At 37.0% G+C, this 17880-nt stretch overlaps 1 protein-coding gene across 1 annotated transcript; it reads right to left on the bottom strand.

The window, feature by feature from the left end:
• Positions 1-1265: 1265 nt before the first annotated feature.
• Positions 1266-16736, bottom strand: LRRC34 (leucine rich repeat containing 34). Its single transcript, XM_006188068.2, has 9 exons — positions 16638-16736; positions 12945-13065; positions 12339-12460; positions 12176-12240; positions 11157-11240; positions 7468-7596; positions 5017-5112; positions 1867-2021; positions 1266-1443 (listed from the first exon to the last, which is right to left on the bottom strand). The coding sequence occupies exons 1-9, from the start codon at positions 16732-16734 to the stop codon at positions 1266-1268; spliced, it is 1047 nt and encodes a 348-aa protein (XP_006188130.2). The 5' UTR covers positions 16735-16736.
• Positions 16737-17880: the final 1144 nt, after the last annotated feature.

Here is a 17880-nt window from a genome sequence, read left to right as displayed (position 1 = left end):
AATGTACAATTTTATTAGTCTTTTTAGTGGTGAAATTCTGGTTAGTCTTGGCAATTTTTGAGAATTTTAACATTTTTCTCTCTATTCTTTCCAAATGAGAATTATTTGTCACTATCCTTTTTGTGTGTCTTGAAGGTAGTATCTAGGGTTCTCTGTATTTACATAAGCAACATACCAAATATTTCGACAGCTTGTACTATATCACTCCAAATTGTCTTGGTTTAATTATTGGGCAGCAGATTGGAGACTGTGCCACATCAAATTTAAATCAACAAATGTGATTTTTAAAAACAATTTTGGAGGAACTGGGACTGGGTAATTCAGTGATATTTATACTAATATGTAATATTTGATTATCTTTGCTGTTTCAACCACGAAACTTTCCAGTAGCTAATTTTTAGTTAGGACTTATGTTAAAATTTATCAAAACTGTAGTGTCTCACTATACTTTGTAATCATGTCTAAGGCACTGGTAAATAACGTCTGATAATATAGGGAAGACCCTGGGAGAAGCCTCAGTGAAGAAAAAACTTACCACACATGTAGCTTCATCAAATTTGTTTCCCCAGATGTAGATATTAGAGAGCATGGGATTTGTTTTCATTGATTGGGAAAGTGCAACAAGTCCTTCTCCCTCTATGTTGTTGCTTACCACTGACAACCTGTGGAAAAGCAAAAAGTAATAAGCAACACTGGAAACCAACAGTTCCACAAAGAGAACGCCTAAGCTAGCAACAGAATTTATTACACACATTTCATTGTGTTAAGTCTTACCATTAAATATGTTCAATGTGGTAGTCAAAATATTGACCTTAATAATTCACAAAATCCAAGAAACTTAGTTTTCTAATTGGATGCTTCATGTACCTACATTTTGGAAATAAACAGTCTGTTGTTTTCTATTTATTATTCAGTAAAGGTTTGAGGATGGATTACAGATACATTTTTCAGGATAAAGTCATCCAAATAATATTTTCTTCTTTGATTCATTCTTATTTTAAAGTCTTACTCATACTGAATGATTAAGATTTTTCTGTTAGAATTAAGAATAAATAATAAAAGCAACTAAAAATTTTCTCATTAATCTTAAGCAGTCATCTAATTTTTATAGGACATTACTTTTAAAAAATAGAAGAAATTAAAATGTTTCCTGTAACTTAGTATGTCAATTTAGAAACTAAGCTTTCATATTTCATCATGAATCTTAAGAGTTAAGAGGTCTGAGGTCAGATTCTAAAAAAGTTAAGTCTTTTCTGTTATTTTGATTAAATATAAAACCATACTAACGCTTTAAGAGTCCTGTTGTGTGAAGCAAGAGTGTCACTGAGATACTTTGCACCTGCATTTTCCATTCTGTTAAAAGAAAGATCTATTACTTCTAGGGTAGTATTGCTTCTCAGTACATCGGCCAAACACACCATTCCATCCTGAGTTATTTTATTGCTGGGAAAGGAAAATTATGTAATTATATTTGAAAATATGAGGTATTGTTCTTTTATTCATAGAGATAACATGTTTGAGAACATATACTAAAAAGCAGTACTTTCTGTTTTAGTAAAAATTTATTTTAATCAGTTTCCAAAAAAGTTAATGAAAATTTGCCATAAAATGTTACTTCTATTCAGGCTTACATATTTAAATTCACTTAACTCACTCAAGTTATTAGGAGCTATTAAATCAGTATAAACTAAATAAATATTAAGGCACATGATAAACAGTTGACAAATGGTTGCATTTTCTAATCTTTGGAATTAGTATTAGTTGGAATTAGCATCTAACAAAGAATCCTATGTACTATTAATATTTACATAGATTATTCCCATGATTTAACTCCTGAATTAACTTAATATATAAATTGTCACTTACCAGCTGACATCAAGGTAGCGTAAGCTTCTGTTCAGATACAGTGCATCACATAACTGTTTCATACCACCGTTTTTTATATCATGCTTACACATGTGTAGTTCAACAAGCCACTGATTTTCTTTCAACATGTGGCCTAGATGAACTGTGGACTCTTCCTAAAAATAGATAAGATCTTTTTTAAAAATATTATTTTGGAGCAGTACATGTTTATTCTAAACATGCTAAATTACCTTTTTAAAATGATTTTATCAGTTAAGACTCCTAGTCAACGATTTGTATTTGTTTGGCATGGCTTTTTTAAAAAATCATTTTGCCACAAGTGATATCTTTTACTGGCTTAGAAACAGGCAGCAGGCACTCGTAAAATGCAGTGACTAAGTGACATAAAAGAGGCTGGTTAAAAAAAATCGTAATAATTATTTAAAAAGCAACACTCATTCTAGAAGGGGAAAAAAAAATCAGAACATTTGGCCCCATGAAGTATTGAGCATGCAGGCTCCCTTACTGCTGTCCTCTCAAGACAGGGTGCTTACACCTTCCCTATGTTCCTAAACTTTGCTCTTGATCTCCTTTCTCTGTAGTTTTTAGATAAAATACAAAGGCACTGCCCAATCATGATTCTGTTTTTCCGTTTTTAAAATACACTCCTTAACCCTGTGATGTATCCAATTCCTCCCTTTTATAGTCATCCCAAATTTCTAAATATGTTTTACTCTTGTTTTCTGGTCACTGGAGGATTTTTTTTTTTTTTTAAATTCCAGAACCTAGCTGCTTCCAGACAAAAGGTATGTAACCTCAGTGAGGGTCTGAATACCAAGCACTTTAAATTTTTAAAAGAATCAAAGCATGTCTTAAAATGAATGAGCCAAAGTATTTTATGGTAAGAAGACTTGTTGCATGATTGCCGTTTTTGTAGTAAGTTTTATAGTCACTGGAAATGCTGATCATGAATAGCTATATATGCTCTAATTATGTAAAAGTACCTTAAGAAAAAATAAAAGTTAAACCACATAACAACAGAAAATAGTGTATGAGCTTTATAATAACTCCAAATGCGAGCTTTACCTTGTATGAGCTAAATCACTTTGGGCGAATTATTTCAGCTAGCTGAGTCTCAGTTTCTTTTTCTATATAAAGTAGACATTTCACTTCCCTCACAGAATTAAATAAATTAACAAAAGTACCTGGCACAAAATAAGTGTTCTGTAGAAAACTACAAAGCATTTGTTACTGTTCAATATTTTGTAATACTGTTATCTTAGTAAGTTACAGCCTTGACACTGAAAGTGTATGTCCAGAGAGAAGCTGTAGCCTGGGATCTCAGATGCAAACTGACCACTTAGGAGGTCCAGTATTGCTTTGCATGGTGTCTGGATTGGTGTTGTATGCCTTGATTGCATTTATAGGTCAAGAAGTTTGAAAGATGGACCACCCTTATTAAGGGAGGGAACTAGTATCAGAAATAGTGAAAGGTTGTTTTTTTGTTGTTACTCTTTTTTTTAAGCTTCATTCACTGAGTTTATGGCTTAGTTTGCTTATGGCAGCATCTGGCATTGGTATTTTTCCAAGCTCCCAGATTAATGAACAGTGAAATCCTTAAATGAAATAGGTTTGCACACTTGTGTTTGGGAGCAGAGTATGAAGAAGCACAAAAGAATTCTACTCCACAACCATTTAAGAGAATAGTACTCTCAGATATAGAGGGTCGTGGCTGCCTTGGAGAGAAATAGAAGGCAGACTAGAGTTCAGCTGACTGCCCAGAAGCACCAGGCTGAGAGCAAGGCCCTGGCCTGAGAAAGAGCCCTGGGCTTTTAACTACTCGCAGATGGATTTGGGAATAATGACACCACATGTTTAAAAGAGGAACTGTGTGTCTAATATAGTTTAATATAGTTTAACATACTCATCTTTTCATATAATTTAACATACTAATCCAGAAATTTTTGAGTTAGTTGTCTAATCTCTTAACATGTCCTCAACCTGAGAAGCTTCCCTGCCACCTCTCATCCCCCTGCACTGATTTCAGTGTCTTTCCTTCTGCTCCCAAGGCACCCTGAGCATGTCACTCTCCAGACCTCTCGGTCTCCCTCCACGTGGACTGAAAAAAAGCTCCTTGAAAACGAGGGCTATGTGCCTTGATTTATTATCTCTGGCACCCAGCATTGTGTCTCATTTCAGGTTGCATTCAAATATTTATTGAGTGAAGAATCAGGAATGAGCAATTTACTGAATGCTTACTTTGAGCCAGGTGTTTTTAGGGTTTTTAAAGTAGGTTCTTCTATTTGAGGATTGGGTGTCTTGTTGAGCATATTAGATTTAAATACATGAAGCAATTAACATGATAAAATTCCAAAAATTTTGGCATAGAAGAGTACAAAGATAACCCAAAGGGAGAGAGACATGTAGGCAAAGAATGCAAAATACATTTATGAATATGAAAAATACTTTAAAAATATGATTAATTCTCAATTACTCATACTTATGGGGAACAGTGAGGTAGACAATTTCAAGACTATATAAAATCCTTGAACATTCTTTTTTAGATCTATTCTGTTTTTGTTTAGATCAATGGTAGAATGAGTTATTATTCCCGTTTTGCTCGTAAGACAGGAAAGCTATCTAAAAGAAATGTTAAAGAGCAAGGAAAAGCCTTGAAAGTAGGAATCATGTTTTTATCATCTTTCTGTCTCCAGCTTGCAGCTTACCTACAGGATCAAGTCCAGACTTCCCAGATTGCTATTCATATGCAATTTGCCATTATTACTCATGATTCCAAAGGTGATGGTTCATCACATCAATATAACAAAAACAAATAACAGAACAGTTCACACTGGGCTCTTATAATCCACCAGCCTTTAAAACTTTAATCATTTTTGCTTTCATCTTAAGCACTCTGCCCCTCACAGGCTTACCACACTGAGAATGAGTTTATGAGAAAAAAAGACATGATTACTGTTTAAATAAATAATTTAAAACCAAATTTATAAAACTCTTATCAAGAATTAACATTTTTCAAGTTTTTCTTTTGTCAACAGTAGTTTACAATTCCAAAACTACAATGCATTCATGAATCTTGACATAACCTTCAGTAAGTAGTACCTTAGTTTCATTCACATATAGCACTATTAACTGCTCGCTTTGAATACATACCTGTTCACCATACAATATAGGTCGGTTTAGGTTTAATCCCTTAATTGTGTGGTTTTGAGTTAGGACTGTAGCAAATGCTATCACACTTTGCATTCCCTAAAAACAGGTAAATTCATTAAGGAAACTGACAAAGTATATAAATTAACCTCCCTAAATAAGTATTTCAAGATCAGTAATCTGGATTCTGATAACTCAAAATTGTGTTTTTAAAAAGTTTTATTTCCTACTCCTTGAATTGTAGGTTGATCAAATTCAGAAATTAGTTGTTAACTGTTATTTTCTCCTTGCCCTAAAATCTCTAACATGCACGGGGAGTTTTTTTAAAGTTTCAGTATCCATTTCCTAGGGTGTTTACCTCTAGGTTTGCTTCTAAGTCTTTAAGGTTCTGTATGATACAGACTTCAGATATATAGACACAAGTGAATCCCCGCTAGGGCTCTTTATAACTTAGAATGCATATCCTTGTGCAGGCATTCTTTTACTTCATACTAGTACTTCGTGTGTGTGTGTGTCTGTGTGTGTGTCTCTGTGTGTGTGTGTGTCAGGAAGAGGTTATTAATCACATTTTTCACAGCTCCCATAGGCCTCCCTCTCTACCTTACTGAAACGGCTTAATCTTCCCCCGTCTCTGTGATGGACACATACCTAGTTGTTATGCTTGAAAACCTGGGCTTCCTCCCGCTCCACCAGTCCTGTTATCCTCCCATCAGTTGATAACCAAATTTTACAGTTTCTGCCTCCAAAAGATGTCTCAAATTAGTCCATCTCTGTAGCTACCACCCCACCCCCAGTCCTTATCACCCACCTGAACTACTGGAGAAACTTATTAAGTGGTCAGTGGGCTTCCTCCTGCCACCTTCTAAATCCCCACAGAGAAACCAGAATGATCTTTCACAGGCACCAGTCATGTCACCCTTCAACTTAAAGCCTTTCCATGATTTGCATTTATAACACAATCACTTCTTCCCCTGGCCTATGACCCAGACCCTGCTGCACCTGGTCCCTGTAAACCTCTTGCACCTTCACTCTGAGGCACTCTTTTAATTCCCTTTGTCCAGGCACTCTAGCTTTTCAGTTCTTGAAACCTAACAGACTCAATATTTCATCATTCATGCAACCTCCCCTAACGATTTTTACTGTATCTAAGCATCAGTTTTACTATTTACCTAATACTTTTCCATTAAATCAACTCACCTTTTCACTTATAAACTGTATCTCTACTGTAAGTGGAAAACCATAATCCCTTGAGATAAATAGAAAGGATTTGGAAAAATAAATACATGAGTATTAAAATTACCTCAATCTATGTCATTAATGCTACTCAAACCAGACTTGGGGAAGCACTATCTTAAAAAGAGTCTGTGTGTGCTGGACCCCCTGCCTGGAATGTCCTGCCATGGACTCTCTCCAAGGCAGCTTTTTCTCATCATTCATGACTCCTAAATATTACCTCTTGGGTCTTAGGGTAACCATCCTATTACCCAGATTACCGCCTCCCCATTATCAGAGTACTTTGCCATCTTTGTAGCACTTTTTTCTATTTACTGTTAATTTCCCAACTAAAATATAACCTTTATAAGGGCAGAGACCATATCCAATGCCTTCTTCCCCCCCCCCAATGCATTCTTACTTCCTTAGAATCTAGGACTGTGACTGGTATGTATAAATAATACACAGTTGACCCTTAAAGGGTCATGCATACCTTTGTATTCATGGAGTCAAACAACCTGGAATCATGTAGCAATTATAGTATTTACTATTGAAAAAAATCCAAATATAAGTGGACCTGAACAGTTTAAGCCCGTGTTCTCAAGAGTCAACTGTGTACTGAATTAATGCTTTCCCAAAACCATACTGGCTGCATTTACCCTCTTCTTAAGCTTTAGAACCTATTACCCCAAAGAGCCTCCTGGCCCATCTTATTGTTTTCCTGTCCTAGTAGGTTTGCATTAACCTATTAACAGGTTCCCAAAAGCAGGCCTGTAGGTTTGAAGGCGTGTTTGAGAAAAGAAAGTCTGGAATTTGAAGACATGCAAAACATACTTCTCATTATCAGGCCAGATGAAGTCTCAGAACAGCTTTTAACATCATCTTAGGTTTTTATGCTATAACATAACTACTCACTGCAAAGTGTTTCTGTAAATAAAAGTTTATAATATATGAATGAAGTCGTATTTGTTTAATTAAAACAAACACAATCTTCTTTAGAAAAACATACAAGTTAAGGCTAATAGATGGAAGTTTAGGAAAGTTTTTATTTATTACACTGGATATTCTTCCATATTATTTATCGTAATTTTTTTTTTAAAGATTTTTCTCTGATATGAGACCTCAGACAAGTTTAATCATTCATAAGACTGTCATTTAGCTGGTCACTAACAATTCTCTGTGCTAGTTTCCAGGGAAAGTGATCCAATATCTGCGTGACTATCTCATAACCAATTTACTTACTAGATCACAGTCACCCAGATCTAATTTCTCCAAGGATGAATTAATTTGTAGCATTGCAGCAAAATACATTCCACCTTTATTTTCAATCTTGTTTCCAGTCATTCTTAGGTGTTTCAGAGTTGTATCCTTCTGAAAAAGAAAAAAGGGAAACCTGATTAAAATTTTAATCCAAAGACTTCTCTTTAGAATACATGAGTTAGGAGGCTCTATTACTATTTGCAGACTTATTAGTTTTTCATGGAGATGGAACAGCACATATTCCCTAAAGGTAACATTCAATTTCTCATAACATAAAAATCTAATTCAACAGTTTAGTAGATATATATAAAAAAGCTTTTTTAAAAGTTTCTTCAGTATAGCACAGGGAACTATATTCAATATCTTGTAGTAACCTTTAATGAAAAAATATGAAAACGAATATACGTATGTATATGCATGGGTGGGACACTCTGCTGTACACCAGAAACTGACACACTGTAATCTACTGTACTTCAGTTAAAAAAAAAAACAAAACTAAGGTTTAGGAAAAAAAAAATTTTTGGAGAAATTTCTATTTGACTATTGCCCATTTTTAAATTAGACTGTCTTTTTATTACTGAATTGTTAGAGTTACTTATTTTTTTTTAACTGAAGTACAGATGATTTACAATCATATTTTAGTTTCAGGTGTACAGCATAATAATTCAGTATTTTTACAGATTATATTCCATTAAAGTCATTATAAAATAATTGCTGTAATTCTCTGTGCTATACAATATATCAATGTTGCTTATTTTTTAATAAAATAAAATAGTTTAGTAGAAAGACTGCCCAGGAAATAGATACCAAAACAATGAGCAGTAAATGAAACAGATTTTTAATAACTTTCCTTTCATTGGAAAATCTATAAATTTATTGCCTAAGAAAATTATACCACTTTTTAAAATTGAGGTGAAATTCACATAACCAAAATATAACCATTTTAAAATGTACAATTCACTGGCTTTTTACTACATTCCAGTGTTAGCAGCCATCACCTCTAGCTAATTCCAGAACATTTTCATTATCCTCAAAGGAGACCCTGTACCCACCCAGTAAGTAGTCACTCCACATTCCCTCTGTGTAGTTTGTAAAGTGATATAATTTCTCAAACATCTGCAAAGTTTAATTCCTTCTCTTACTTCATTCTTTTGATAAATCACAAAAAAATTATAGATATTTAATTGTCCTAATTAATAAATATTAGGACATAGGGATAAGTGCAAATAATTATTTTTAAAATTAATTCAAACTTCCTTAAGAGTGGGAAGAAGGCAAGGATGTTCGATCTCACCACTTCATTTAACCTTGTACACTAGAGATTCTAGACAGGGCAGTTAGGCAAGAAAAAGAAACAAAAAAGGCATTCAGATTGGAAAAGAAGTAAAGCTCTCTGTTTGCATGACATGATCTTATATGTAAAATATCCTAAGGAATCCACCAAAAAAAAAAAAAACTGTTAGAACTAACAAATTTGAGTTCAGCAAGGCAATATCAATATATAAAAATCATTTATGTTTCTACACACTAGCAGTGAACAATTCAAAAATGAAATTAAGAATTACATTCATAGTAGAATCAAAAAGAATAAAACATTAGGAATAAATTTAACAAAAGGGCAGGACTTGCACACTGGAAACTACAAAGCATCAAAACGTGGTTGAAAGAAATTAAAGAAGACCTAAACAAATGGAAACATATCCCATGTTCTGGATTGGAAGACAATAGTCAGTATTCCCCAAATTGGTCTAAAGATTTAAAGCCATTCCCCTCAAAGTCCCAGCTACTTTTCTTGCAGAAATTGATAAACTGATCTTAAAATTTATATGGAAATGCAAAGGACCCAGAAGAGCCAACATAATCTTAAATAAAGAACAAAGAGGACTCACATTTCTTGACTTCAAAACTTAGTACAAAACTACAGTAGTCAAGATAGTTTGGGAATGGCCCAAGGTAGATATATAGATTAAAAGAGTAGAACAGAGAGTACAGAAATAAACCCTCACATTTATAATCCACTGACTTTCAACAAGGATGTCAAGACGATTCAATGGGGAAAGAACAGTCTTAACAAAAGGTTTTGGGACAGCTGGATATCCACATGGAAAAGAATGAAATTAGACTCCTACCTCATATATATATAAATTAACTTGAAATGGATCAAAGAACTAAATGAAAGAGCTAAAACAAAAAAACTGTTAGAAGAAAAACATTAGTGTAAATCTTCATGAATTTGGATTAGGCAAAGCCTTCTTGGATATAACACCAAAAACACAAACAACAAAAGAAAAAATAGATAAATTGTACTTTATCAAAATTAAACATTTTTGTGTTTCAAAAGACACCACTAAGGAAATGAAAAGGCAATGTACAGAATATGAGAAAATATTTGCAAATCATACATCTGTTAAGGGACTTGTATCCAGAGTATGTAAAGAACTCTTACAACTCAAAAAGACAAATAATCTAATTTTAAAATGGGCAGAAGATCTGAATAGATATTTCTCCAGAGAAGATATACAAATGACTAATATGCATATGAAAATATGTTCAACATCATTATTCACTAGGGAAATGCAAATCAAAACCACAAAACTTCATAATCTCTAGGATGGCTCAAATCAAAAAGACAGTAACAAGTGCTGATGAGGATATGGAGAAATGAGAACACCTATATATTGTTGGTGGAATTGTAAAAAGGGACACTTTGGCAAACAGTTTGGCAGTCACTCAAAATGTTAAATGAAGTTTCTAAATGATCCAGCAATTCCACTCCTAGGTATATACCCAAGAAAACTGAAAACGTGTGCACAAAAATCTGTGCAAATATTCATAGTAGCATTATTCATTATAGACAATAAATGGAAAACCAAATGTCCATTAACTAATGGATGAACAAAATGTTTCCAAACGATGCAATATTATTTGGCCTTAAAATAGAATGAAGTATGTTACAATATGGATGAAACCTGAAAGCATTAAGCCGGTCACTAAAGGCCACACATTGTATGATTCTATTTATATGAAATGACCAGAATAGACGACATATAGGTGGAAAGCCGATGTGACTACCTGGTGCTGTAAAGTGGGGGAGAGAAGCAGAGAAAGGGACTGCTAATGGGTACAGGGCTTCTTCGGGCAGGGAGGGTATGTTCTAAAAACAGTGATAGTTGTGATGGCTATATAACTGAATATAGTTGACCCCTGGACAATGTGGGGGTTAGGGGCACTGACCCTCCACGCAGTTGAAAATGAGTTTAACTTTATAGTCAGCCCTCTGTATCCAAGGTTCCACATCCTCAGATTCAACCAACCATGGATCGTGTGGTACCGCAGCATTTATTTAGTAAAAAGAATCCACATATGAGTGGACCCATGCGGTTTAAGCCTGTGATATTCAAGAATCTATTGTAGGCTAAAAACCCACTGAATCGAACACTTACAAAGGGTAAATTTTATGTATGTGAATTATATCTTAATAAAGCTGTTTATTTTTAAAAATGAGTTTAAAAGGGCTCATGTAATGTCCACATTTTAATGAAGTGCCATAAAAATACACATTTGCACAATATTTAAATAAGTTCACATCAACATTTGTTTCTGTTGGTTCCAAGCTACCAGAAGTTAAAATTCCCAAATAAAATGTTAGTTTGAGGTATGTAAATGCTTACATGTAGTGCTTTAGCAATCACTTCTCCTCCTTCAGGACCAATGTCATTAAACATAAGGTTTAAGTAAGTGAGATTATGTTGTTTCTACGATAAGGAGAGAAAAGCAATCACACATTTATTATTCAATAATATATAAGAGCTTCATTTCAAGTAAAAGTGTTTACCTCCAAAGAAAACCTTTATAACCAGGAAATTTCAAGATCTAGCAAAAGAAACTACCATTAAGGAAAAAAATCAACATAAATATAATTGTAGTATGAAGAAAAAGACTATTAGTTTTTGATCAATGATTCAAAGTATGAATGTGCTTTATGTATTTGACCATAGTGTACAAGTTTACAAAAGCTGACTCAGGAGGCTCTAGGTACCAACTCTACTGAAACAAAATACAAAAATGGCTTTTTAGTGTATTTCAAGTGTTGTAACACAGAGTCAGGACCCTTGACATTTTACAAAATTAGGTGTTTGTGTTGTGTCATTAGACTAGGTGGTTTCACCATAAATAGAACTAAGAACATTTTAATGATGATGATTTTTGCAGCATTTTTATTTGTGGTTGCTGAAAATAACTTGGTTCTTTCATTTTCTAAAATCTTCACTCCATCCTTATGTTGTGCACCATTTTATGGATATGAGAATTTTAAGCTCATTAAAAGCACTTGCAGCAGATGAGAATGGGACAATGGCTAGGAAATTAAAAAGCCAATTTAAAGGAGGCATAAAAAAATGACATACGATGCTTTAAACATTTTAACTGAAAATATAGACATACACATGTATGTGCCAATCTTCTGAGGCTGTAACAAAGCCTTTTCTTTAAGGACACCTACTCTGATTAGTGGACCACACTGTCTTAAATAAAATGCAACCATAAAGCAGCATTTTAGCTTGGGTGTCTCTAGGGTAAAGTCTGCAATAGAGGGTTAACTTCACAGGCACATTCCAAAGAAAGGGCTGGATCTTAACCAAGTCCTGGGAGAACAAAAAAGAACTAAGAACATTTTGTAGTAAAATAATACCTGAAGCAGTTTTGCAGCATAGCATGCGCCAATATCACTTAGGAGGTTATACCTAACATCCAAACCTGAAAAACACAGATGAATAGGAACTGATATTCCTTCTAATGAACACTTAAACTCAGGAAAATGAAAGCAGAAAGGAATGATTCTTAAGGAGACATACCATTAATATATGGATTATTCTTTAAAAGTCTACAAAGAATCCCAAAATCTTCACCTGTTACTCTTTCTATTGCCATTAAGCGACTGTTACCAGCAACGTTTAAGGTGATTCCTTCCAATCTGCTAAAATATAAAAAAAGAAACCCAGAAAAGAAATAGAAGTATTTTTCCTTCATGTTAAGTAGTAACATCATGGATAGCATTTACTGGGACCACAATGTAGATTTATACCAAGTAACTTAAAACTACTGAATATTCTACGGCTTTTGCAAAGCACTTTAATGTATGTAATTTAATTTCTGAAACACAAGAAAACCAAAGTATTCCCACTTGGTAGATAATGACATTGAAGACTTCAATGATTTGCATAAATAAACCCAGCTCACAGGAGTTAAGGACAAATCTGGAGCCCACACTTGGAGACTGCTGGTCTAGTGCTTTTTTCCAGTAAATTCCACTACCTCCAAGACCTAACTGTGTCCATCATCTACTCTGAATCAAAAATATGTCCATTTTATCAAGCATTTGCAAATGGCTTTCCAATCACTCAGTATTCCAGGATTATCAGTGAATGTTACTGATGTAACCAAGTATTTGTCTTCCTTACCCCTTTCCAATTTCTTCATCCACTTCTTGGAGTATATGCAATATAAAAGGTTTAATTTCCTGGGACTTTTCCATACATAGGTCATAATAATGTTCCTGGAGACCGTCAATAGGTTCTGCAGCTTTTGAAAAATAAGTGCATTACTCTTCATCACATATAAATCATCCCGGGAACTTTGTTTTCAAAAAAAAAAAAAAAGACTTCTTTCAAAGATACAAATGTGTGTGTGTGTATCTGTGTATAGAGTCGGGGGCAGGGAGAAGACAAGGAGATAATTTTAAGAATAGAGAAAAAGAAGAAGAAAAATAGAAGGAATGAGAAAGGAAAAAAAGTGCTATTTGGAGAACTAGAGCCATAGAAGTACCCACTGAGGGTGGGCAGACACTAACTTGGAAGTGACACAAAGAGAGAACGAACCTCTGTTATGTAACAGTCCTGGCAGCTAAGGATAATGATGTCCAAAGAAATTACATATTTTGTCAAAATTATGTGGCTAATAATGGCACAGAGTACAAAATCAAACTGACTCCAAAGCCTCTTTCCACACTGCCACAGTGGGTTAGGGTGACTCAAGGTTGCTTATAATGAATTCAAATAAAGACTACTTTATCAGAGACTCTAAACTCAAAAAGCGTCTGAAAAATCACCAAGTCCAACAGCCTTCTTGGAGACCCTCTACCCCATGCAAGTTGATGGCATCTTTGAATATAGCTCTGTCTGTTCTTCCTAACACCACGCTGAGGCCTGGCTCGTAGAAGCACTTCACCTCACCTGGGCTTCCATTTCCTCTTTCTAAAGGTGATTTTTCCCCTGTCCAGTCCTTAATAAGAAAGACAGAAACAAAACAGGAGTTGAGATCTTCTTCCTCTGTTATATCAGCAGCTTTCCTTAATGGTCTTACTGTTCTCGATATTACTTTAAAAACATCTTTTTTGAGGCCCATGCTTTCTGGGGTGAGAGGTACGCTGACACTTCTCTTAGAAGCACATTAACACTATCTTTGTTTTCTGTCCTGCCTTTTTTTGTATGTATGTCTCTTTAAGAGTCTGTGCTCAGAGATCTCACTACTCGACCAGCCTGAGGTCTTCAGGATCCAGCTTGTCTAAGTCTCTGCATCTCAGAGATGTTCTCTGCTCAGTGGATTTCTGCACTGTATGAACTAAAGAGTTTGCTAAACAAAGTGCAAAACAAGATTTAAGATGAGGAACATTATATTAAAAGTGAAAGCAAAGAAACTTTTCTTATAGTTTTTAAAAATAAGCTTTTTAAAAATAAACAACCCACATTTATTCCAGACAACTTGAAAATTTCAATATCAAAAAGAAAATAAACATTCACCAACAATCCCACTAGCAAAGAACCACCACAGTTGACTTCTGGGAGTATTCAGTCTCTGTTGTTTTTCTTTTATATCTACATATAAGCATCTTTAAGCAAAATTAGAACGTATCAGTACAGTCTGGCATCTCTTTTTTTTCAGTTAACATTGTGGATACTTTTCCTATGTCACTGGATACTCTCTGAAATTGTTTAACATCAGCATACTTTTTGTCTTGTGGATGATGTACATAATAATCACTTATTTTAGGAAATTTTCATGTATTTTAGCATACTATTTCTCAAACTGTGTTCTGTGGAATATTAATCTACGTGATGACCAAAGGTGTTCTAAATAGAATGGGTTTTATTGTCAAGTAAGTCTGAGAAATGCTGAATTAAACAAAGCTAAACAGACTCCTAACTACAACACTTCTCAGGACATTTAGAACTCTCAGGTGCACAAAGACTCTTCAAATTGTTGAGCCTGGAGGGGAGAAGGGAGGATAAAAGTGCACCCTCTTCCAGACTTAGGACTTAGATGACCATTGTTCACATGGAATGCAATCCAAAACATGACACTTCAGCATCCTCGGCAGGAAACAAAGCAAGGAGATCTCAAACGGATTTACTTGTGGGAGCTGGGCTCTCACTGGGTTTCTTCTCTCCCTTCTGGCTACTTACTACCTTTTTTGATATTAAAAATGTTAACCCAAACTTCAGAAATGGAGGCCTGATTGAAATAAAGAGGTGTTTATTTGGGGTTTGTTAGGACAGGGAGACACAGATTTAAGAAGCACTTGAATTGTGTTCCACGTTCTACAAAATAGGTGAGGCTTGTAAATGCAAAAAACCATCAAGTTATATAAATTGTTTGTCAAGAATTAGGATTGGAGCTGGCAAGAAGTAAGGATGCTTGGTAAACAAGGGTTGGTTGGGGATCCAAACTGATTACACAGTTGCAAAGGTCAAGGAAAATTTGAAACTACAAGGTTGTGGCTAGCAAGGGTAGCAGATACTGTTTTGAAAACAGTTGGTAGTGTCCTTGAGTTTCCATACAGTTCAGAGAAAATTAAGTTCTCAGTGACGAAGGAATGTGTCTGAAACCATATCCACAATGACCACCCAGCTCCATTTTGGATGCTGAACCACAGTTACTCCATTTTGATTTTTAAATAATCTTAAATATGTAATCAAAGAGAAGAGAGGACTGCCTTGAGAATCTCTCTGAGGTTCATTGCCTGCTCTCAGCTGGACATGCAGGACATACAGACAAGTGTCAGACTTACAACTCATATTTCTGTGCAGGCATGAAGGACTTTGAGACTACAAGTAAAATGCAGCTAAAGAAATTTACAAGAAGAACAGACTACTTAATTACCTGGTTTCAACTATATTTTTCTGCTACTCTTTTATTTAAAATTCACCTAATTATTGTATGTCAGGATTCTATGGCACCAATAATTTATTTACTATACTGTATTTATATTAGGTGAAAATAATAAACCAGACTTCAAATCCTAAAACAAATACTAGTAATAACCATTACACCAAAAAATAAAAGTCAAGAATCTAGATTTCATTTTTAACCCACGCCTCAGTCCTGAATTCTAAATAGTATTTACCTAGCAGCACATTTTAAAATTTCTAGAGGAGGGCTCATTTTGGAGGTAATTCCCAATGCCCTTCTATACTGGAGTAGCCTGCCAAGTACTGGGAAATCCAAGGGTGAGGGTGAATTTGACTTAGGTGCCTATTCAGAATGACTGTGTGACGTTGAATAAGTTACTTAAATTCTTCGATCTTAAATTTCCTCTTATGCTAAAGGCACAGCATAATAATGCCCATCTCACGGATGCAGTGAGTTATACCTAAAGCTTCCGGCACAGTTCCATTTCTAGGAGCACACACTGTAAAAGAAGCGTCCAAAATGGAAATGGTGGAGGGAGAGGAGCGTGCACGCTATGCTTCATTTGCTACAAGATAATTCATAGGTGAGGAACTACTTAAAACAGGTGGGGTAAAGGTGCACAGAATGGTTTCCAGAGCCTCTTGCTCACCTGGGCCCCGCTTCTGAAGACTTCACAAAAAGGGGTCTTAGAAGAGCATCCAGACAACACTCCCGGAGATAGGAGCAAAGCGATACTTTTCTTCAGGACAAACTAAAAGGGCGCGCCCACCGCGGGAACTTGGGGATCCCCTCCAGCCCGCGTTTAGGGGACCCGAAGTTCCAGCCACCGCTGCGGTTCCCAGGGGCATCCTCCCACCCCTTCGCCTACGGCCCGCAGGCTAGTCGGAGAAATCGGCCCGCCACGCCACGCCCCTCGCGCGCTTCCTCGGGGCCTGGCCGCCGCCGAAGTACATCCTGTTTCTTACCGCCACCGTCGGCCACAGCCCCGGCCGAAGTAGGGGTAGTAGTCGGGGTGAGAAGTGGGCTCTGGGACTCCAGGATGGCCTCCCGCCTGCCCCTCATGCTGCCGGGGATCCCGCGGGCTAAGGCGGCGGCGGCGGCGTTGTCATGACGACCGCGCGCGTGCGCCTACCCCGCCCGGGGCAGCCTTAGGGCTGCGCGGAGCCGGCCCACGGAAAGGCCTGAGCGCCGGAATCAGCCGGCTGCGTGATCCCGTGCCATCACCTGCTTAGTCACTGAAGCCCGACTGGGCAGGCAGTGACCGCCCATTTTATGGAGGCTTCTTAGTAACCCCGTCTAGGTCCCGGTCATCTGCCTGGTTAAAGACACACAGAGAGAGGGCACCCTGGCTCCTTTGCAGGGAGAAGTCCTCGAGGTCTAGGGGGAAATGGCTGATGGACTAGGGGCCGGGGATACAAAGACGATTATGACACAGTCCTCTCCCCAAAGTGTGCACGTACCAGCGGAGGCCAAGTGCAGAAGCTGAGAGTAGCACTTGCACGGATAGGACACGGAGCTAAGGGAACATAAAGGAGCTTGTGGGTCAGTCTTGTAGAGGGGGGATGGCATCAGGGAGGGCTTCTTGGAGGAGGTAATATCCTGATTGGCCCAAGTGAACCTGTCAGAGGGCCGGACTGTTTGGTGCATTCTGGAGACGTGCAGGTACTTAGGGCTGCCCAGATGAGCACAGACTGCGGGGGCCCGGGTGGGAGGGGGTGCCAAACGGGGGCCAGATCCACGTTGGAGCCCTGTGCATCGTCTGAGAAACACAGCAGTTAAGGGGCAGGATGCTGGGAGCTCTCAGATCGGGAACAGCTGATGGAGGATGGATTTGACACGACCTAGAAGGGTTAAGGTCTGCACAAACCCAGGAGACATCATAAGGCTTCACCTAAGGCTGGACTTTGGGGAATTAGAAGGGACAGCACCCAGCAATACTTTCAGGGTAACGTGGTCAGGATTTGGTACTTGGAACTGGGAGAGAGAAGAGGAAGGAGGGGCGGAAAGGCCTTCTGTTTGGGGTTGCTGTAGATCAACGAGAGGGAAGTGGAAGGGCCGTGCCAGGGCTCTGGAGCCTCCAGAGACTCCTTGCCTGAGGAAAGGTGGAAGGAAGATTCTCAAGGTGATATCAGGCCATCTAGGAGGACAGTTCAAAGGCGAAAAATGAAACATCCGAGTCCTGCCTCCCTCCTGCTACCCCACCAGGCA

Source organism: Camelus ferus, chromosome 1 (genome assembly GCF_009834535.1).
Source record: "Camelus ferus isolate YT-003-E chromosome 1, BCGSAC_Cfer_1.0, whole genome shotgun sequence".
Taxonomy (NCBI): domain Eukaryota; kingdom Metazoa; phylum Chordata; class Mammalia; order Artiodactyla; family Camelidae; genus Camelus; species Camelus ferus.
Note: the sequence above shows the minus strand (reverse complement) of the source record. Positions and strands in the feature narration are given on the sequence as shown.

Excerpts from the sequence above, each read along its gene's own strand:
- LRRC34 (XM_006188068.2), bottom strand. The coding sequence starts at position 16,734 with ATGAGGGGCAGGCGGGAGGCCATCCTGGAGTCCCAGAGCCCACTTCTC. Across the intron at positions 12,241-12,338 it reads GAATAATCCATATATTAATG|GTTTGGATGTTAGGTATAAC; the intron begins GTATGTCTCCTT and ends TGTGTTTTTCAG. Across the intron at positions 5,113-7,467 it reads ATCTGGGTGACTGTGATCTA|GGAATGCAAAGTGTGATAGC; the intron begins GTAAGTAAATTG and ends ACCTGTTTTTAG.